The sequence below is a fragment of the Elaeis guineensis genome, chromosome 6, assembly GCF_000442705.2.
Source record: "Elaeis guineensis isolate ETL-2024a chromosome 6, EG11, whole genome shotgun sequence".
Lineage (NCBI taxonomy): Eukaryota > Viridiplantae > Streptophyta > Magnoliopsida > Arecales > Arecaceae > Elaeis > Elaeis guineensis.
The window spans coordinates 37,631,634-37,654,249 of NC_025998.2; the positions used below are offsets into that span (position 1 = coordinate 37,631,634).

The 22,616-nt window shown below is 39.4% G+C and overlaps 1 protein-coding gene across 1 annotated transcript; it reads left to right on the forward strand.

Annotated features, from left to right (window-relative positions):
* The first annotated feature begins 18,732 nt into the window (after positions 1 to 18,732).
* Positions 18,733 to 19,230, forward strand: LOC140858799 (uncharacterized). Its single transcript, XM_073260083.1, has 2 exons — positions 18,733 to 18,905; positions 19,053 to 19,230. Exons 1-2 carry the CDS (start codon positions 18,733 to 18,735, stop codon positions 19,228 to 19,230), a joined length of 351 nt encoding a protein of 116 aa, XP_073116184.1.
* Positions 19,231 to 22,616: the final 3,386 nt, after the last annotated feature.

Below are 22,616 nucleotides of genomic sequence, written 5' to 3' on the forward strand. Positions count from 1 at the left end.
CTTCCTCTAAATCTTCTATAAAAATACTTAAGTACCTTTCAAGAGGATGAAAGATCCTACTTGATCTATGAGATGGAGGAGATATCATATCTACTGGCTTATTATTGAGTTCAGATTCTTGGACTCGATGCTCTTTAGAAACTTTCTCTTCGAGTTTAATCATTCTCCCACTGCCTCTATCTTGGATAAATTCTTTTTCTAAGAAGATAGTATGATGGCTCACAATCACATTGTGATCCTCAGAAAGATAGAAGTAGTATCCCATGATTTTCTTAGGATATCCTATAAAGCGAGTCCTAAAGGACCTAGCCTCTAACTTGTCCATTTGCTGTTGCTTGACATGGGTCAGACATCTCCAAATCTTGAGGTACCCTAGAGTTGGCATCTTACCATGTCATAACTCATATGGTGTGGTAGAAATAGATTTAAAGAAAGTTCGATTCAAAAGATAAATCGTAAAAAGCAATGCATGTCCCCAAAGAGAGACAGGAAGGTTTGTGAAGCTCATCATGGACCGAACCATATCTAATAGGATCTGATTCTTCCTTTCAGATATCCTGTTGAGCTGAGGCATCTCTAGAGGTGTCCATTATGAGACTATGCCATTATCTTTAAGATAGGTCCAAAATTCTTCGTAAGATATTTTTCTCTTCGATCTAATCAAAGAATCTTAATGAATTTTTTGATTTATTTTTCTACTTCATGTCTGAACTCTATGAACTTTTCAAAGACTTCAGACTTTCGGTGCATCAAATACACAAATCCATATCATAAATAATCATCGATAAAAGTTATGAAGTAGATATAGCCACCCCTGACTTATACATTAAATGAACCACACACGTCAGTGTGTACCAGGACTAATATCTCGATGGCCTTTTCTCCTTGTCCCATAAAGGACAGCTTGACCATTTTTTCTTGAAGACATGATTTACAAATCGGATAAGACTCGAAAGTCAATGATCCAAGAAGACCATCTTTCTCCAATTTATTGAGTCTGTCCTCTCCAATATAGCCTAGCCTAAGGTGCCATAAATACTTTTGACTAATCCTATCTCCAAGTCTCTTAGACCCTATGGCATTCATAATTTGCTCATTAATATTTATACTCACATCCATATGCAAATGATGAAGATCATCAATCAAGAAAGCACGTGTAATAATTTTATTTTTAAAATAAATCGAACATGTCTTTATTGAAATGAAAATTATAATTATTGTATGCCAACACAGATATGAAAATCAAATTTCTACTGGCTACAGGTACATAATGACAGTCTTTAAGAATTAAACTAAGTCTTAATGATAATTACAGAGGATAGGCCCCGATGGCCATAGCAGCAAACCTTGCTCCATTGCCCACCCGAAGAGTGATCTCACCTTGTCTCAGCCCTCTTACTTCTTCAAGATCCTGCATAAAAGTACACAAATGAGCACTTGATCCAAAATCTAGAACCCAACTAGAAGAAGAGAAAATCATTAGATTAGTTTCAATAATGAACATATTAAATGTACCTTCAGAAGGTCCATCCTTCTTTCTACTCTTGACAGTCGTCAGGTAGGTCGAGCAGTTCCTCCTCTAGTGGCCTTCGACGTTGCAATGAAAATATTTTTCTTTGTCATCGACCTTCTTTGAAACTTGCTTCTTGGGCTTGGCCTCATTCTTTTGTTTCTTCGCAGGCTTCTTCTTCTTCTTAAAAGAAGACTTTCTTTTGGAGGAAGCCTGCTCCATAGCTAGAACTGTACCCCTTGAACTCTTCAAGGTGCCCTCTGTTGTCACCAGCATATTCAGTAACTCAGACAAAGTGCTATCAATTTTATTCATATGGTAGTTCATGATGAACTGTCCATATGAATCAAGAAGAGACTGGAAGATCAGATCCATCTGTAATTTTTTATCCATGTTCATGCCGAGTTGCTGAAGCTCCTCGATGTCCTTGATCATTGTCAAACAATGATCATTGACAGACTGTCCATTATGTATTTTTGCTCTGAAAAATTTTTAAAAGACCTAAAAGTAAGCTGTGCGACTCTGCTCATCGTACAACTCTTGCAGGTGAGTCAGCATCTCTCTAGCAATCCTTATGTCTTCATGTTGTTACTGAAAATTATAAGACATGGATGCTAAAATATAATACTTTACCTTGTTATCTTTATTCATCCACTTCTCAAGTATGGCTCATTGATCAGGGGATGGACGAGCAGGTAACACAAGCGCATCCTGGTTAAGGATATGAGTGAGTTTCTCAAAACTGAGAACGATTCTCAAATTTTGGAGCTAGTCTTTATAGTTGGTACCGATCAACCTATTGATTACGAGGATACAGGCTAAAGGGTTGGAACTCGATATGATTATCTGCAGAGAAAATAGTTTCTGGTTAGATATTTGTACTTATAAAATTATTTATTTTAGAGATTTTAAAAACAAACAAAGGCTCCCATAATTTTTTTGAATCTCCCACACTCCTCGGATGGAGAAATAAAAATCTATATGCAATCAATTTCAAGTGGGTATTGTGATCCCATTAATCCTTACACACCTCACCTAATAGTTATTGGTGAGTACAGTACAGACTAATGAGTAGACAACACATTATCTATTGCTTCACTAAGCAAGATGTAGTGGACTTGATCTCTAAGTCCTGTGGCCTCATCTAACAATTATATTGGCATATTTCTTAGTTAAGTCAGACCCATCATTCACCAACAGATGCAAAGGCTGATGTGAAATTCAGTGCAGGGGTAAAATGATATTTTTAAAACTTTTTTAAAATTATGATTTTACAGTAAAAAATATTAATTAATCTAATTAATTAACATGTGTTTACCTTACACTAGAATCTAAATATAATATACATCATGCATGCATTTAAATTTGAAATTCGAATTTGAACAGTAAACACTTTACTGTAATGTGTTCAAAACATAATACCTTTATGCGGGTAGTCGATCTCCGTAATTTGATCACCATCGGAAGGCTCTGATCACCGTAACATAGCCACACAGGGTGTCTGGCCTCTGTAGATCATCCACACGAGGCTCCTAGTCTGATCGGCTCCTCACGAGTGCTAGCCCGTTGTAGAGCCCTTTTGACGGCTGATGCTGATCGAACTCCTTCGATCGATGTCTGTCGATTCCTCAGATACTCTGGATCATCAGCAGACATACTTGAGAGAATGTTGAAGATCTATCTAAAATTTGGTGGGCTCACGACACTCGTAGCTCACCTTCTCACTTCTCGAACCCCAGGCTGAAACCCTAGGGTACACTAAGAAAACCTCTGCACCCTTTTTTCTTTCTTTTCTTTCTTTTTCCCTCGGAAGGTTTTACACCTTCACCTCACGCAGAAAGATTCCTCATGCCCCAAACTTTCTTTCTCAAAATTTTTTTACGCACGCCCCATCCTTCTCCTCTTTTTAAAACAACATCAAACATGTCTTATCCGCGTGAGAAGATAAAGATAAGTGGTTACACATTTGAATTCAAATCGAGTTTGAATACAAATGCAAACCAACTCATCCCTATCCACTTATGGTGTGAGAAGAGAAGGGTGTGGACTCTTTGTGCATGGAAAGGTTTCGCGAGAAACCTTTTCTCGTGTAAGAAGTGGGGCGCTAAAGTGGATAATGTCATGTAGGCGCAAGAGATAAGTTATCCATTCAAATTCAAATACGCTTTGAATTTGAATGGCTAACTAATCATCTTTATCCAAATATTGGTGCACAAGAGTGGGCGTGAGAAGGGCTTTACATGAGAGAAAATTCACGAGAAGTTTCTTCTCATGAATTCAAATGGGTGCAGAGATTTAAGGTGGTGCAGGAATTCAAATTCAAATGGTGGTTTGATCTTAATTGAACCAACCTAATCAAAATAGGTTAAGCACAATTAGACTAAATTAAATTCAACTTAATTAGGCTTAATTAGGCTCAATAAAATCTTAATCAAATCAAGAATTGACTAAGCCTAACCCCTGATCAAATCAGGGACCAAACCATCTCGACGATTAGGTCAACTCTTAACCTAATCGGGTCAAACCCAATTGAATCCAATTCAATTGGACTTGATCCAAAAATAATTATCCAATCAAATTAAGTTAATTAGTGATCAAATCACTAACAAAATCTCTCATAAATATTGAGTCCAAATTCGATAGGCAATCGGGCATCAGAATTCATCGATATGAAATTCTGATCGAAAAGTCCCAAACCAGTGGGACTCTTGACCCCGATACCCAAAATGTGTGAGACTTGTGATCAGAGAATCCTGATTCTCAATGATAGAGTTTCAGACACGTAGGACTCATAGTTCATGAATATTAAGACTCTTTATCAGCCATCAGATCAGATAGAAACCTCTAATGTGTGTGACCCCGCAGGTTCGAACCTAAGCCGGTAGCACAGGAACCAATTCCTGTACTAATCAAAGTGACCATCTAGCAATAGTATCCGATATTCGGATAGGTCAAATAGTCACAATCGCAATACTCAGAATCTATGTGAATATGGTTACTGTATAATTCATCCCTTTTGACCCATGTGTTTAGGATGACTCAGGGTTAAACTGTCAAGCCTGATTAGATCATCCGAGTCATGCTCAACTCAATCAGTCCTGTGACTCCTCACTAGGACTACCCTGGCCAAGATTTTGCTAAATTGAAACATGACTGTATACAACTCCTGAACTGGAGTGGTCAATCCCATCTTGACACATGCACCGACAAGTCAAGTACTGGACTATACCCAGCAGCCTTCCGTCACTGAATTAGAAATTTAGGTAGTCCAGTGCCTAAGTGCAGTGAGTTGCTTGCAAGTCACCGTGACGGTCTCAGAACGGAGGGATAGTTATATCCATATCCCATCAGAGCAAATTTTGACAGCAGAAAAAGCTTCAGAGTCGGTCACGTTCAGTGCAGATGTACCCTTACATCTCACCTGTATGCCATACCAGTGTCTCCACACTCCTTGGTTAGGAGGACAACCAACCTATATGGCACACAACGACCTATGCTCGATAAACATTGTTGTCCTTGGTAACAACGTATCATTTAATCATGAACAGGTTTAAGGACTAAACGACAAATCCTCCTTTGTCGAGTCTAAATAGTCCTAAGGACTTCACCACAACACAGGAGTTCATTAGAAGATGACAATTTGTGATGAAAAATATCAAAATAATTTTTATTTTTTATAATTTATGTACTAATACAATAAATAGCACAACCGTCAACAGGCTGACGATTGGCTTTGGAATACTATTCCCAACAATCTCCCACTTGGCCTAAAACCAATCGGTGCAGAATCTAATACCCATCTTCGACTTGAAGTCGTCGAACTTCTTCACCGTAATGGCTTTAGTGAATGGGTCAGCCAGGTTCTCCTTTCCGTCGATCTTCTGAAGGTCGACGTCTCCTCGATCCACGATTTTTCAGATGAGATGGTAGCGGCGCAGAATATGCTTCGTCCGCTGGTGTGCCTTTGGTTCCTTCGCCTGAGCAATGGCTCCAGAGCTGTCACAATAGAGCAGAACTGGACCAACAAGGGAGGGTGCTACTCCGATCTCGGTGATGAATTTCTTCAGCCACATCGCTTCTTTAGCAGTATCTGATGTAGCAACATACTCCGCCTTGCAAACTGAATCAGCCACTGTGTGCTGCTTGGAACTCTTCCAGCAGACAACCCCACCATTAAGGGTAAAAATAAATCCCGACACACTCTTGCTGTCATTATGATCAGACTAGAAACTAGATTCTGTAAACCCTATAAGTCTCAAGTCCGATTCACCATAAACAAGCCACTGGTCTTTAGTATTTCTTAAATACTTCAGGATGGTTTTAACAACCTTCCAGTGATTCTCCCTTGGATCAGATTGGTATCTACTCACTACCCCTAGTGAGTATGCCACATCTGATCGTGTACATGTCATGGCGTACATGATAGATCTCACTGCTGAAGCATATGAAATTATACCCATATGCTCTCTCTCTCTTGAGGTGTTGTCGGACAATCCCTCTTCGAGAGAGAAATTCCAAGACCTATCAGAAGATAGCCCTTCTTAAAATTCTCCATGCTGAACCTTTTCAGCATAGTATCAACGTACGTGGACTAGGATAAGCCAAGCAACCTTTTAGATCTATCCCTACAAATCCTTATCCCTAGGATGTAGGAAGCTTCTCCCAGATCTTTCATGGAGAATTGTGATGACAGCCAAGTCTTTATTCCCTGTAATGCAGGGACATCATTCCCGATTAAGAGAATGTCATCCACATACAATACAAGAAATACCACTACTGGACCATTAGCCCACTTATAAATGCAGGGCTCTTCTCCATTCTTAACGAAGCCATACGTCTTGATCGTCTTATCAAAATGTATGTTCCAACTCTGGGATGCCTGCTTAAGTCCATAAATGGACCTCTGTAGCCTGCACACCTTAGACTCATCTGTGGATGTGAATCCTTCAGATTGTATCATATGCACCTCTTCGTCCAGCTCTCCATTTAGGAAAACTGTCTTCACATCCATCTGTCAGATTTCATAGTCCAGATGGACAGCTATCGCAAGCATAATCCGAATGGATTTGAGCATTGCCACAGAAGAAAACGTCTCGTCATAGTCTATACCATAATGTTGACGATATCCCTTAACAACCATACGGGCTTTATAGGTTTCCACTTTTCCGTCTGCGCCCCTCTTTCTCTTGAAGACCCACTTACACCCTATAGGTTTTACTCCATCGGGTGGGTCAACCAATGTCCACACATCATTGACCTTCATGGACTCCATTTCAGATTTCATGGCCTCTAGCCATTTCTCAAAGTCAGGTCTCTGCATTGCATCCATGTAGGTGATCGGATCCTCATTGTTTTCATCAAGTTCGATAGGATCTCCATCCCAGAAAAGAAACCATAGTATCTATCCGGTTGATGTGGTACTCTACCAGATCGCCTTAAGGGTGCAGGAACAATGGGCTCCGGATCTGATCTAATCAAATCTAGTTCAGGTTCAGCTACTTGTGTCGATTTTTTCACCTGTCGAACTTCCTCAATTTCGACCTTAGAGGCAACAGTCCCTTCACCAAGGAACTCATTTTCTAAAAAGATTACCTTAAGACTGACAAACACCTTTTGCTCATCAGCTAGGTAGAAATAATACCCTTTGGTCTCTTTTGGGTACCCTATGAAATTACACTTGTCAGACCTAGGTCCAAGCTTGTCCGTAATTAAACATTTAACATAAGCCGGATACCCCCAAACTCTAAGGTGCGAGAGTACTGACTTACGTCCTATCCATAACTCATATTGCATTTTGGTTACAGACTTACTCGGAACCCTATTTAGAAGGTAACAAGTCGATTCGAGTGCATATCCCCAGAGGGAGATCGGCAGACCAGCAAATCCCATCATGGATCGGACCATGTCTAACAAGGTCCGATTCCTCCTTTCAGACACACCATTATGCTGTGGTGTTCCAGGAGGAGTCCACTGAGAGAGAATCCCATTCTCTCCTAAATATATCAAAAACTCATTGGAAAGGTATTCACCTCCTTAATCAGATCGAAGAGTTTTAATATACTTTTCAGTTTATTTTTCTACCTCATTTCGGAATAGTTTGAACATTTTAAACGACTCCGACTTATGCTTCATTAAATAGACATACCCATACCTCGATAGGTCATCTGTGAAGGTTATGAAGTAGAAATATCCACCTCTTGCACTTGAGCTCATGGGTCCACATACATCAGAATGTACTAGACCCAAGAGTTCACTGGCTCACTCACCTTTTTCAGTAAAAGGTGACTTGGTCATCTTCTCAAGAAGATAGGACTCACAGGTTGGAAGTGATTCACAATCACTAACTTCAAGAATTCTTTCTTGAGCCAACCTGTTTATCCTGTTCTTATTGATATGACCTAGCCTACAGTGCCAAAGGTAGACATCTAACACATATCTATTTTAGGACGTTTACCGGAGGTTTGAACCATATTAACAGGCTGTGACAGTAAGTAAATTTTATTATTTAGTTGTCCAACAAACATTGTAACACCATTCAAAATGATATTGCAAACATTTTTTTTTATTAAAAATTGATAACCGTACATGGCCAAAAGGCCTACAGAAATAATATTTAATAAAAAGCTTGGACAATAGTGACATTCACTCAGAATTACATTACGAGAATTGATTACAAGGTTCATGATTCCTAAAGCTAGAACTGAAACTTTGCTTCTATCTCCAACGTTCAAGAAGCTCTCGCCATCATCAAATCTTCTACTGACCAGCAGACCCTGCATCGAATTGCAAATATGATAAGGACTTCCGGTATCCAATACCCAGGCAGTAGTATCACAAATGAAAAAGTTGCAAGGTGTTATCATATAATTATCTTGCTTCTTTTTCGACCTGTTTGGGTCTAGAGAGGTAATGTATAGAGGACAGTTCCTCTTCCAGTGCCCCTGCTTCTTGCAAAAGAAACACTCCGCCTGACTCTGGTCGGGCTTGCACTTCTTGGTCTGACCCTGTGCAGACGTCCCAGCATGTGGCTGTACCTTCTTGTTCTTCTTCTTCTTGTTCTTCTTCCCTTTCTTAAAGGGTCGATGATCAGAAGAAGACCCTCCCACAACATTCACCGACTCCTTATGAAGCTGGTGGTCCTTCTCAAAGTTCTGCAGCAACCCCAACAAGTCATGGTAGTTCACTGCAGGCTTTGTCATTCGAAAATGAGTAAGGAAGGGGAGGAAGGACCTGGGCAATGAATTAAGGATCGCATCCTTACCGAGTTGCTCATGCAGGGGAAAGCCCAGTTTACTTAGGCGCTCAATCATTTCAATCATGTACAGTACATGATCAGTGACTGAGGCCCCATCCCTCATCCGAGCATTGAAAATGGCACAACTAATTTTGTACCTTTCAACGTCGTCAGGCATGCCAAAGAAGTCGTTCAATATTTGAAGCATCTCCTGCGGCTGGACGTTCTCGAACCTGCGGCTAAACTCATCATTCATTGCCGCCAGCATTATACACCGAACGGTGGTGCGGTTGTTGAGCCACTTCTGGTAAGTATCTCGGACCGTCCCTCTCGCATTCGAGACTGGCTCCTCGGGTGCAAGATCCGTTACTACATAAAGGATCCGCTCATGCTCAAGGATGATTTTTAATTTTCGATCCCATGAGCTTGTCATTATCTAATAATGACCAGAGCGACAGGGTAGTGGCCATAGCTGCATAAAGAAAAATCAGACCTTAATTAGTACATAAATTATTAATACTAAAGACTTGGACTTTAGTCTAAAGTTTCTCCCAATATTTTTACGAACCGGTAGCTTCAACCTCCAATTCGAGGAATTACTTTAATTCCTTAGTAGATACTAGAATCCACACAGACTACACACGAGCCCAACTTTGGTTGGTCAACCCATGTGCATCTATGGGTAGGTTCAAAACTAGTTGTTTCCCTAAACAACTTCTAGTAATTTATTTTGCCCCAGAACCTAATCAGTAGGCTTTGGCCTCCACTGAAAAGATCTGGTTAGGTCCAACCATTAACATGACTTGATTTGGTGAATCAGACCAATAAATGATCAGGCCCGATTTTGGCCAGCCAACCTGACCACCATCAGAAAGACTCAAACCAAATTATCATACTATGAATGATAATTCCATTAGTCAATAAGCACCAGGCCTTTGGGCCTCCAATGATTATTAAACTAATGGACTCATTATCACTCACTTAATGGGAGGCTATGACTTAGTTATCACTATAACTTAATCATTTTTAGGACCTAATAATTTTTGAGAATTTTATTAAAGGATAGAAGAGAATAAATTTTCAGCCAATTTCAATCCTCTCACTGACTTCACCAAGTCAGATTAAAAAAGGATTTAATTAAAGCCGGCATTAGGAGCACCTAAATCAGTCACACTGATTTACCTAATGACATGGGTGAGCCCTAATCACCAAGTGATCTAATCAAAACCTAACTCACCAGGTTGGCCAGATAAGTGAGATCAGGGGTGGGGATATGCCATTAACTCGTCAGAGATCGAATCAATGTGAGTAGCTCCCACTTAAGAACCACTGGTCAAACTGTTGAACTTACCTTAGACACCAACCAGTTTATTAGTTTTAATTTGATCAACTTAGTAAATAGGGTTCCACCACGTAGCCATGAATTAAGTCCATCTTGGTCTAGTTAAAGACATGGACCCATTCAACTACAACTATTGGAGTTGAGTCTAGAGTGTCTTTGACCTAATCTAATTCAATTTTTGATTAGATTTGATCAATTACTCTAATTTAGTCCATTTCTTTAAGCTAACCTTAGGTCTAACCCAATTATGGATCTAATCCATCTAACCCATTGACCCACAAGTTTATGCAATTGTCTTAGTTCTTAATTCACAATTCTAGACCAACTTGACAATACTTAATTCTTTTAATTAAGTATTTGGGCTGATGGGTCAGGGTTTGACTTTTCAAAAATAATTTTTAAATTTGAAAGGTTTTATTTTCTGTTCACCAAACATGTTGACTCATTTCACAAATAGATCAGCACATTTCATAAATAGCAATCCTATTGCTAATTACATAACAAAAAATAACTCAATCAAAATAAATTATGAATATTTTTTTAGATCTAATCTAACACATTCATGATAAATTTTACAATTGAACCTTTACAATTAAGTCTTTTCGTTGCTTCATCTGCATGGGATATAATTACAGCGGCACCCCTACCGCTATAGGAGACCCCATCGAATGGGAGGAGAGGACCTTTAAACCCTACTTTTCTCCTATGATCGGATGGTCATGGCAACCAACCCAATTCGATTACTTGCTACTTGGATCATGTATATCTAAATATACCAATTTCAAAATTTAAATTTCAAATTTTAAATTTTAAATTTTAAAATTTTGAATTTCAAATTTCAAACAAATTTCAAAATTCAAATTTCAAATTTTTGAATTTTAAATTTTGAATTTTAAATTTTGAATTTTAAATTTAAAATTTTAACCAAATTTCAAATTTTAAATTTCAAATTTTGAATTTCAAATTTTTGAATTTTAAATTTTTGAATTTTGAATTTCAAATTTTAAAATTCAAATTTCAAATTTTGAATTTCAAACTTTTGAATTTTGAATTTCGAACAACTTTCAAAATTTAAATTTTAAATTTTAAATTTTAAATTTAAACTTTTAGATTACAACTTAATCTACGCATGCAAATTCATATATCATATCTTAGAACCTGCTCTGATACCATTTGATGTGAAATTCAGTGCAGGGGTAAAATGATAATTTTAAAACTTTTTCAAAATTATAATTTTACAGTGGAAAATATTAATTAATTTAATTAATTAACATGTGTTTACCCTACACTAGGATCTAAATATGATATACAGCATGCATGCATTTAAATTTGAAATTCAAATTTGAACAGTAAACATTTTATTGTAATATGTTCAGAACACAATACCTTTATGCGGGTAGTCGATCTCCATAATTTGATCACCGTCGAAAGGCTCTGATCATCACAATACAGCCACACAGGGTGTCTGACCTCTGCGGATCATCCACACGAGGCTCCTGGTCTGATCGGCTCCTCACGAGTGCTAGCCCGTTGTAGAGCCCTTTTGACGGCTAATGCTGATCGAACTCTTTCGATCGATGTCTGCTAATTTTTTGGATGCTCCAAATCATCAACAGACGTGCTTGAGAGGATGTTGAAAATCTTTCCTAAAATTTGGTGGGCTCACGACACTCGTAGCTCACCTTCTCACTTTCCGAACCCCAGGCTGAAACCCTAGGGTACACTAAGAAAACCTCTGCACCCTTTTTTCTTTCTTTTCTTTCTTTTTCTCTCGAAAGGTTTTAGACCTTCACCTCATGCAGAAAGGTTTCTCACGTCCCAAACTTTCTTTCTCAAAATTTTTTTATGCACGCCCCATCCTTCTTCTCTTTTTAAAACAACGTCGAACGTGTCTTATCCGCGTGAGAAGATAAAGACAAGTGGTTACATATTTGAATTCAAATCGAGTTTGAATTCAAATGCAAACCAACTCATCCCTATCCACTTATGGCATGAGAAGAGAAGGGCATGGACTCTTTGTGCATGGAAAGGTTTCACGAGAAACCTTTTCTCGTGTAAGATGTGGGGCACTAAAGTGGATAATGTCATGTAGGCACAAGAGATAAGTTATCCATTCAAATTCAAACACGCTTTGAATTTGAATGGCTAACTAATCATCTTTATCCAAATATTGACGCACAAGAGTGGGCATGAGAAGGGCTTTGCATGAGAGAAAATTCACAAGAAGTTTCTTCTCGTGAATTCAAATGGGCGCAGAGATTTAAGGTGGTGCAAGGATTCAAATTCAAATGGTGGTTTGATCTTAATTGAACCAACCTAATCAAAATAGGTTAAGCACAATTAGACTAAATTAAACCCAACTTAATTAGGTTTAATTAGACTCAATAAAATCTTAATCAAATCAAGAATTAACTAAGCCCAACCCCTGATCAAATCAGGGACCAAACCATCTCGACGATTAGGTTAACTCTTAACCTAATCGGGTCAAACCCAACTGAATCCAATTCAATTGGACTTAATCCAAAAATAATTACTCAATCAAATTAAGTTAATTAGTGATCAAATCATTAATAAAATCTCTCATAAATATTGAGTCCAAATTCGATGGGCAATCAGGCATCAGAATTCATCGATATGAAATTCTGATCGAAAAGTCTCAAACCAGTGGGACTCTTGACCCCGGTACCCAAAATGTGTGGGACTTGTGATCAGAGAATCCTGATTCTCGATCATAAAGTTTCAGACACGTAGGACTCATAGTCCACAAATATTAAGACTCTTTATCAACCATCAGATCAGATAGGAACCTCTAATGTGTGCAACCCCGCAGGTTCGAACCTAAGCCGGTAGCACAGGAACCAATTCCTGTACTAATCGAAGTGACCATCTAGTAATGGTACCCGATATCCGGATAGGTCAAATAGTCACAATCGTAATACTCAGAACCTACGTGAATATGGTTACTGTATAATTCATCCCTTTTGACCCCTGTGTTTAGGATGACTCAGAGTTAAACTGTCAACCCTGATTAGATCATCCAAGTCGTCCTCAACTCAATCAGTCCTGTGACTCCTCACTAGGACTATCTTGGCCAAGATTTTGCTAAATTGAAATATGACTGTACACAGCTCCTGAACTGGAGTGGTCAATTCTATCTTGACACACGCACCGACAAGTCAAGTACTTGACTACACCCGCAGCCTTCCATCATTGAATTAGAAATTTAGGTAGTCCAGTGCCTAAGTGCATTGTGTTGCTTGCAAGTCATCATGGCAGTCTCAGGTCGGAGGGATAGTTATACCCATATCCCATCAGAGCAAATCTTGATAGCAGAAAAAGCTCCGAAGTCGATCACGTTCAGTGCAGATGTACCCTTATATCTCACCTGTATGCCATACCAGTGTCTCCACACTCCTTGGTTAAGAGGACAACCAACCTATATAGTACACAATGACCTATGCTCGATAAATATTATTGTCCTTGGTAACAACATATCATTTGGTCGTGAACAAGTTTAAGGACTAAACGATAAATCCTCCTTTGTCGAGTCTAAATAGTCTTAAGAACTTCACCACAACACAGGAGTTCATTAGAAGATGACAATTTATGATGAAAAATACCAAAATAATTTTTATTTATTTATAATTTATGTACTAATACAATAAAGAATACAACCATCAACAGGCTAACGATTAGCTTTGGGATACTATTCTCAATAAAGCCATCATTGGGATCCTCACCTAACAGTTATTGGGTCCAACCCCATCTCTATCCTGGGACATCAAATGTCAATAGAGTGATTGTACCTTCCAATGCAACCGAACCACTATAATCAATCAAGAACGATCAACGTCAGGAAGGCACCCGCATCTCTACAATGATGTAAGATCTTTATACTTAATATTTAGTAATGTGATTTAGATTTAGGTCTCTTCTAAATCAGCAGATTTGACATCCGACTGATCAAATTTAGATCAGCATATCAACATGTCTAACTAGCCTAGTTAGCTATTGGCTTTATATGGTGCTCTCAAGGCTCAAGGGGCCAAGGCTAAAGCCAAAGTCTAAAGTCTATAAGGTAGTCATGGGGTTTCTAGGGCTAGTTTGGGCCCTAGGATGAAAGGCTGTCAACCTTTCGGATCTTGAGGTCTAGAGATTTTGGACCTTGAGGGGCTAACTTATATTTAGACTAAGATTGAGTCTAAGATTATAAGATTAGGTCAAGTCATGGGTGTATATGGGCTTGGGTGAGCACAATCTTGTATTGAGTTAGTCAGGAGAGTTTTTGAGTTGGGTCACATTGACCCTGTATATAAACATACATTGTATTTGGACTTGATGAATCGAAAGAATATAAATTTATTTTCTTTCTAATCTTTCTCTCACTTCCTTCCTCTCTCTCTGTGGTCTTCTTCACATCCTAAAAGCAAGAAACCTAGGGTTTCTTGGCCACCACCCCAAAAAGGAAAGAAAGAAGGCACTAGAAACCAGCACCCTCCTTGTGCATGCCCCCTATTTGTGCGCCCCTTCTTGGCTGCCCAAGAGGAGTTTCAGGTCCCATCTTTTATTTTTTGGAGGCTTCATCAAGAGTACTTTCAGATCTCAAAAGGTGGGTTTCAGATCTGGTAGAGAAGGGGTTCAAATTGTAAAAAGAAATCTTACCGACAGGATTTACAAGACTGTTGAAATCTTGAAGGCTATTTTTATTTTGTTTGGTTGCTGACCTTCAAGGATCTCCACGACCAGATCCTTACTATTTTCTGATGTCCACAACCTGGGGAAGCTGCTCTAACAAATGGTATCAGAGCATGCATTGTGTGGAGGAAAAAAAAAAACTCTAGAAGTCGAAGATCTTCAAAGGCTGAAATTTCAACAAAGATCTTGTCAAGATATTTCTCAAATCCCTTGAAGTTTCGTTGTGTTTTTTGTTTGGATCTAGCTATGGGAAGCAACATGAAGGTTGATTTTGAGAAATTTGATGGGAAAAAAAAATTTCATGTGAAAAGTTTGGATAGAAAATCTTTTGGTTCAAGCATATCTGAATCAGACAATGGAGGAGAAGCCTGAAGGGATGACGGATCGTCAGTAGATGTCCTTGGAGAAGAAGGCTTGTTCTGTGATTAGAAAATATTTGGTGGATGCGGTGCTCTATTCAGTGTTAGAGGAGAAGACCCCAAAAGATTTGTTGTCGAAGTTGCATACCATGTATACGAAAAAAATATATGCAACAAACTGATGTTGAAGAAGAGACTGTACAGCCTTCGGATGCAGGAAGGTGGAGAAGTCTTGGGTCATATCAAGAAATTTGACTAGATGTGCAATGAGTTGCTGAATATCGGGTTGAAGATGGAGGAAAAAGATAAATCGCTGCTACTGCTATGCTTGCTGCCCCCTTCCTATGATCCATTAGTGATGACGCTGCTCTACGGCAAGGAGACTTTGGAGTATGAAGACATGATCTCGGTGTTGCGGTCTAATGAACAGTGAGAGAAGTTGACCAAGGAAGGTGCTCTCCAGGAGGGCTTGATCATGGGAGAGAGATCTGGAAGAGGAAGAGAAAGAGGCAAGTCAAGGGGATGGTCAAAATCTCGAAAGAGCAGGAGCAAGAAGGAAGTCGGTGCTACAAGTGCAACGAGATCGGGCACTTCAAATGAGATTGCCAACGGTGGAAGAATAAGAAAGGAGATAAAGGAGGATCTGATGCACTGAGTATGGTGGCTGATAGTGAGGTGGAGGATGATCTCTTGGTAGTATCAGATGATCATAGGCAAAACACAGATGTATGGACCCTGGATTCAGCCTGTTCGCATCACTACACTCCAAACCAGTCTTGGTTCGCTACATACACTAGGACGGATGAAGAGAGCGTGACATTTGGAGATGATCACCCATATCGAGTTGCTAGTATTGGGAGCATTCAGATGAGGATGTTTGATGGGATGGTGCGGACTCTCACTAATGTGAAGCACGTCTCAGATCTGAAGAAGAATCTCGTGTCACTTGGTTATCTGGAGCGGAGCGGCTATAGCTTTAGCAGTCGTGCCAGGAGTGGAGTGTTGAACATCTCAAATGGAGCCATGATAGTGATGAGAGATAGAGAGATGGAGAATAACCTCTACAGGATGGAAAGATCTATGGTGACTGGAGAATCTGATGTAGCAGCAGCGCAGGATCAACAGGGGATCCATCGATTGTGGCACTACCGCCTAGGCCACATGGGAGATCATGGGATGAAGAAGCTAAGCAAGCATAGTCTAATTTTAGATTTGGATGGAGGTATTTCAGAGGTATGTGAGCCATGCCAGATGGAAAAGCAGAGAAGAGTGCAGTTTGCTAGCAGTTCAGCCCGCAGTGCAGCCCCACTGGAACTAGTTCACACTGATGTGTGGGGACCAGCCCCAATTTCAGTTAGAAATGGGGTAAGATACTTTTTGACCTTTATAGATAATTTTTCAAGAAAGGTATGGGTCTACTTCATGAAAGAGAAATCAGAAATCTTCACCAAATTCAAGATATGAAAAGTTAAGGTGGAGAAAGAGATAGGTCGGAGCTTGAAGTGTCTGCAGTCTGACAATAGCGAGGAGTACACCAACAAGGAGCTTTAAATTTTTTATGAGGATTGTGGCATCAAAAGATACTTCTCGATGAGAGAAACTCCTCAGCAAAATGGGGTGGTCGAGAGGATGAACAGAACCCTTATGGAAAAGGCACGGTGCATGAGGCTGTAAGCAGGGCTTCCTAAGGTGTTCTGAATTGATACAGTGGATGCAGCCTATTATTTGGTGAATCGATCACCTCACATTAAGTTAGATGGTGGTATTTCAGAGGAGAAATGGTCTAGAAGAAAGATTGAGCTAAGCCATTTAAGGGTGTTTGGGTGCACGATATTTGTGCACATCGGTGCTGGTGAGCGAAATAAATTGGACATCAAGTCACGGAAGATGATGTTCTTGGGATATCCGCGAGGAGTTAAGGGATACCAGCTATAGGATCCCTTGAAAAAGAAGGTTGTCATCAGTAGGGATGTTATCTTTGATGAAAATTCAGTTCTCCAAAGGCAATATGGCATGGAGGAGCAGTAGGAGCAGCAGGAGGTCCAACAGGGCAGCACTGGATAACTAACATCCTATTCTATTTTGCCACTTGCAGGTGCATCGGGTGGACTTGGTATTCAGGTGGAGCACTCCCCAAAGGTGTCTCCACAGGTGGAGAGAGCTTGGATGGATGAAAGAAATCAGGAGGTCCATCAGGAGCAAACTAGACCTAAGATGGATATCGGGGTTGCACTGCATAAGCCCAAAAGGAACGTCAGGCAACCAGAATGATATCGCTTCAAAGTGATGGTGTCATATGCCCTGATGACAGTGATGGGGACCCCTACACCTATGAAAAGGCTATGGAGAGCCAGGACAGAGAGAGGTGGGTCCAAGTAATGTTCGAGGAGATGCAGTCTCTTCACAAGAACGAGACGTGGCGATTGGTGCAGTTGCCACAAGGAAAGAAATCCATTGGTTGCAAGTGGATTTACCAATGCAAGGAGGGGCCTTCAAAGTAAGAAGGTATCAGGTACAAGATGAGGCTAGTGGCTAAGAGATACTCTCAGAAAGAAGGCATCGACTTCAACGAGGTTTTCTCTTCCATCGTCAGGCATACTTCTATCAGAGTGCTGTTGAGCATCATTACAGCTTAGGACTTGGAGCTGGAGTAGATGGATGTCAAGATGGTGTTCATTCATAGGCATCTGGAGGAGAGCATCTATATGGAGCAGCCACTTGGGTTTCGAGAGCCAGGAGCAGAAGGGAAGGTCTGTTTATTGCAGAAATTATTGTACGGACTGAAGCAGTCACCGAGATAATGGTACAAGCAGTTTGATTTTTATGTGAGGAGCATCGAACTTTTCAGGTGTGAGTATGACTCTTATATTTATATTAAATCTTTGGATGATGGGTCTACGGTGTTTCTACTCTTGTATGTGGATGTGCTTATAGCATGCAAGAGTAGGAAGGTTGTGCAGGAACTTAAGGCAGCCTTGTCTTGAGAGTTTGAGATGAAGAATTTGAGGCTTGTGGGAAGATCTTAGGCATAAAAATTTTTAGAGATCGAGCCAAGAGGGTGCTGCATTTATCTCAGAGAGGTTACATCAGGAAGGTCTTAGAGAGGTTCGGGATGAATGATACAAAATCGATGGAGCTGCCACTCATCAGGCACTTTAGACTCTCGAAGATGATGTCGCCACAGACTGAGGTAGAGGCTCAGAAGATGGAGAGAGTGCCATATACCTCTGGTGTGAGGAGTCTTATGTATGTCATGATGTGTCGTAGGCCGGATATCATCCACGCAGTGAGCCAGGTCAGCAGGTTTATGGCATAGCCTGGCAGGGAGCACTGGCAAGCACTAAAGGAGATCTTCAGGTATTTGACGGGTACTGTTGGAGTCGGCATCTGTTATGGATAGCGAGGAGGTGCTGAGGGACTCTCCAACACATCCAAGGAGGCTCGAGGGTTGATAGGAGGGTTCGTGGATACGGATTTTGATGGAGATGTGGACACCCGACGGTCGACGATGGGTTTTGTATTTAGCCTGTTTGGAGATTCTATTTCATAGAGATCGTACTTGCAGCCCATCACGGCCTGATCCATGACTAAGATGGAATACATTGGTGTTATGGAGGTAGCGAAAGAGGCCTTATGGCTGAAGGATTTGGCGTTGGAGATGGGCCTCGCACAGGAGGTTGTTAGGGTGCACTGCAACAGTCAGAGTACACTGTTACTTGCACAGAACTCTGTCTACCATGCTAGGATAAAACATATTGATATCAGGTATCATCGGATCAGAGAGCTTGTGGAAGAAGGCGAGGTAGAGCTGGTGAAGATCCACACCAAGGAGAATCCAATGGATGCACTGACGAAGGTACTTCCACGGGATAGCTTTCGAAAATGTATGACACTGATATACTTGATGGACAGGACGGAGTTGGTTGAAGCCTTAAGGCACCAAGATGGAGATTGTTGGGTATTATGTGGTGCTCTCAAGTCTCAAGAGATCAAGGCTAAGACCAAGGTCCAAAGTCCATGTGGTGGTCATGAGCTTTTTAGGGCTAGTTTGGGCCCTAGGACGAAAGGCTATCAGCCTTTCGGGTTTTGAGATCTAGGGATTTTAGACCTTGAAGGGCTAACTTATATTTGAGCTAGGATTAAGTCCAAGATTATGAGATTAGATCAAGTCATGGGTGTACATGGGCTTGGGTGAGCACAATCTTGTATTGAGTTAGCCAGGAGAGTTTTTGGATTGGATCACATTGACCCTGTATATAAACATACATTGTATCTGGACTTGATGAATCAAAGGAATACAAAATTATTTTCTTCATAACCTTTCTCTCTCTTCCTTTCTCTCTCTCTCTGATCTTCTCCACATCCTAGAAGCAAAAAATCTAGGGTTTCTTGGCCACCACCCTGAAAAGAAAAGAAAGGAGGTGCTAAAAACCAATGCCCCCTTGTGCACGCCCCCCTGTTTGTGCGCCCCCTCCTGGCCGCCCAAAAGGAGTTTCAAGTCTCATCTTTTATTTTTTGAAGGCTTCATCAAGAGTACTTTTAGGTCTCAAAAGGTGGGTTTCAGATCTGATGGAGAAAAAATTCAAATCACAGAAAGAACTCTTGCCGACAGGATTTACAAGGCTGCTGAAATTCTGAATGCTGTTTTTATTTTGCTTGATTAGTGGCCTTCAAAGACCTCCATGATCAGATCCTTACTATTTCTTGATGTCTACAATCTGAAAAAGCTGCTCCAATAGTCGGCATGGGTGAACTTGAGTTAATAAGTAACCTAACATGAAACTGAATCTCTCAAGATAGTCAGGTAAGTTAAGATGAGTGGAGATCCCTCCGTTGCTTTTCTTTGACACCAATCAAAATTGATCAGGTCAGACAATGACATCAATTAAATAACCACCATCTAAATACTTATCTTGGATATCAAATTGATCGATTAGAACCGATCAGATTAATCTATTAAAATGGATCTGAACCACTGAGCTAAATTTGGTCTTGAGTCAATCAACTCACATTAAAATATGAATCGATGCGACCAACTATAACTAAACTCAACTTTGAGCTCCTTTGACCTAATCCTAATCAACCATTGATTAGGTTCAATCAACTGCTCAAAATCGACAATAGGTTCTAGCCTGATCTAATCAATTTGGCCCGAATTGTAGTTTTCACTAGACCTAATTTGTTCAATCCATACCCACATGCAACAACATAATTTCGGATCTAAAAATAATTTTTTTAGATTATGTTTCATTGCATGCATTAGTGGTTTATAATTTTGAAATTGTTTCAGATCTAAACCTAATATCATATATCACATATTTGTAATTTCAGATCTAAACTAAAACATGTATCACATATATATCAAATTTTAGATTTAAAACTAAAAATATAGATTTCAAATATATATACAATCAGATCTAAAATAATGATTAAAATATTTTAAAAATATTTTTAAAAAATTGATTCATATCAAACTAGGATAATCTTTTCAATATAGGGGGTAAACCCTATACCAAGACAAGCTTATACCAGTTTGATGTGAACTTTTAATTATTTTAATTTTAGATATAAATATAAAATAAGATATATCACATATATTAATTTTTAGATCTAAAAAATTGATTTATTTATTTTTGAAATAATTTTTAAAATTGATTAATCTTATGCTAGGACAATCTTTACAATATAATGGGTAAACCCTATACCAAGATAACCTTATATCAGCACAAGATCAATTTTAAATCATAAAAATTTTTAAATCTAAGATAAAAATTAGATTATATATATCTTTAAAATTAGTGGCTCTGATACCACTATTAGAAAATCAAGTAGGATGCATTTATAGATTTCAAAAATCCTTACAAACGTAGCGAAAAATTAATCGGGTTAAACCTTTTAACCCCACATGCATTAGATCATATCTAATCCTATCCAAGTCCAGAAGTAAAGATATGCATATAATCTAAAAATTAAAATAAGGATGAGATCAAATCTTAATACCTTTGCACGGGTAGAAATTCACCGCAACTGATGATCTCAGATTCGAAGGTTCCCAAGCTGCACACGTGTCCGATCTTTACAGGTATCTACCAAGATCAACCTTGAATCTTTTTTCTTATTATGGATCTTTCTTCTCCAAGTAAGATCTCAGTCCTTTAGAATCTTGATCAACTCTTTGATCTTCACTGCAAAATCAACCTTTGAATTGCAGCTTTTTTCTTCATTCCTTGCCGTAGAAGAAGACCCCTCAACTCTTAGCGTGTAAAAAAATGGGATGCCCAACTTTTCGGTGTTGGAAAGAGAAAAGGGAGGGTGTGGCATGGAGAGGAGAGAGAGAGAGAGAGAGAGAGAGAGAATCTAATTTTTAATCAAAAATAACTAACTTATGAAATCCTAGAAGACCTCTTTATATAGGCCCTTCCTTGATCCAAATCAAGAACCAATTAACTTTAAAAGGTACTGTTGCCCAGCTATGCAACCCAAGAGGGGGGGTGAATTGGGTTTCTAAAAATTTTAAGCCCAACTGATTACTTATGAAGAACAAAATAAAGACTTTAATTCAATATTAATTACCTAAAGCAGGAATGCAAGATTATAATAAAGAAATAAAGTGAAGCGATAAAGCACACCACAAACACAAGGATTTATAGTGGTTCGGTGCTAACCTTGCACCTACATCCACTCCCCAAGCTCCTACTTGGGAATTTCAATCCACTATACTTTGTATTCAACCCGAATACAAAACGTCGGAAACTCCGACACTAGCTATCCCAAGCTAGATCACTTATTTCTCGGGTACAAGTAAACCCAAAACACTCCGATTTCAGGTTCGGATCAACCTTTTCTTGTTTTGGAAATCCTCCAAAAACAAGAACAAAGACTCGCAAAGAGTTAGAAAATTTTGAGCACAGATTAATACAATAACAGCTCCTTTAAATGAGCGAATATAACAATAAAAATTTTACTCAAATAAAGAACCCCTTTTCGAATTTTCTCAAGGTGGATGAACGCTTGAACGAATGCTTGAGAAGAGGTTGATTGTTGATTGAAGATCTCTTGAAAGCTTTGGAAGATCTCTAGATCAAGGTTGAACAATAGGCTTGAAAGATCCTCTCTTTGAAAGCTCTTGAATCTCTTTCACAATCTCTCGTATGGATTTTGGATCCTCTTTTCTTTTTCTCTCAAATTATCTCGTGGATCCTCTCAATGAATTTTATCTCTCTTTTGATCTGCCGATTGATCTTCTTCTTCTTCTTCTTCTTTTTCTCCAATTTGATCTGCTATTTAATCTGCAATTTCTTTCACCATTTAAAGCATTTTATGACATTAGAAGCAAGAGAAAACAATTTAGGCAGATAAAGAGCCGTTAGACCAATTTTAGAAAGCATAAAAGGCAATTAAAATGGGCAAAAAAAATAGCCGTTGCTGACATTTCTCGTCGCAGGGGTCGACTCATGAGTCGACTCATGCTTCAGG

Excerpts from the sequence above, each read along its gene's own strand:
- LOC140858799 (XM_073260083.1), top strand. The coding sequence starts at position 18,733 with ATGGAATACATTGGTGTTATGGAGGTAGCGAAAGAGGCCTTATGGCTG. Across the intron at positions 18,906-19,052 it reads ATAAAACATATTGATATCAG|GACGGAGTTGGTTGAAGCCT; the intron begins GTATCATCGGAT and ends CTTGATGGACAG.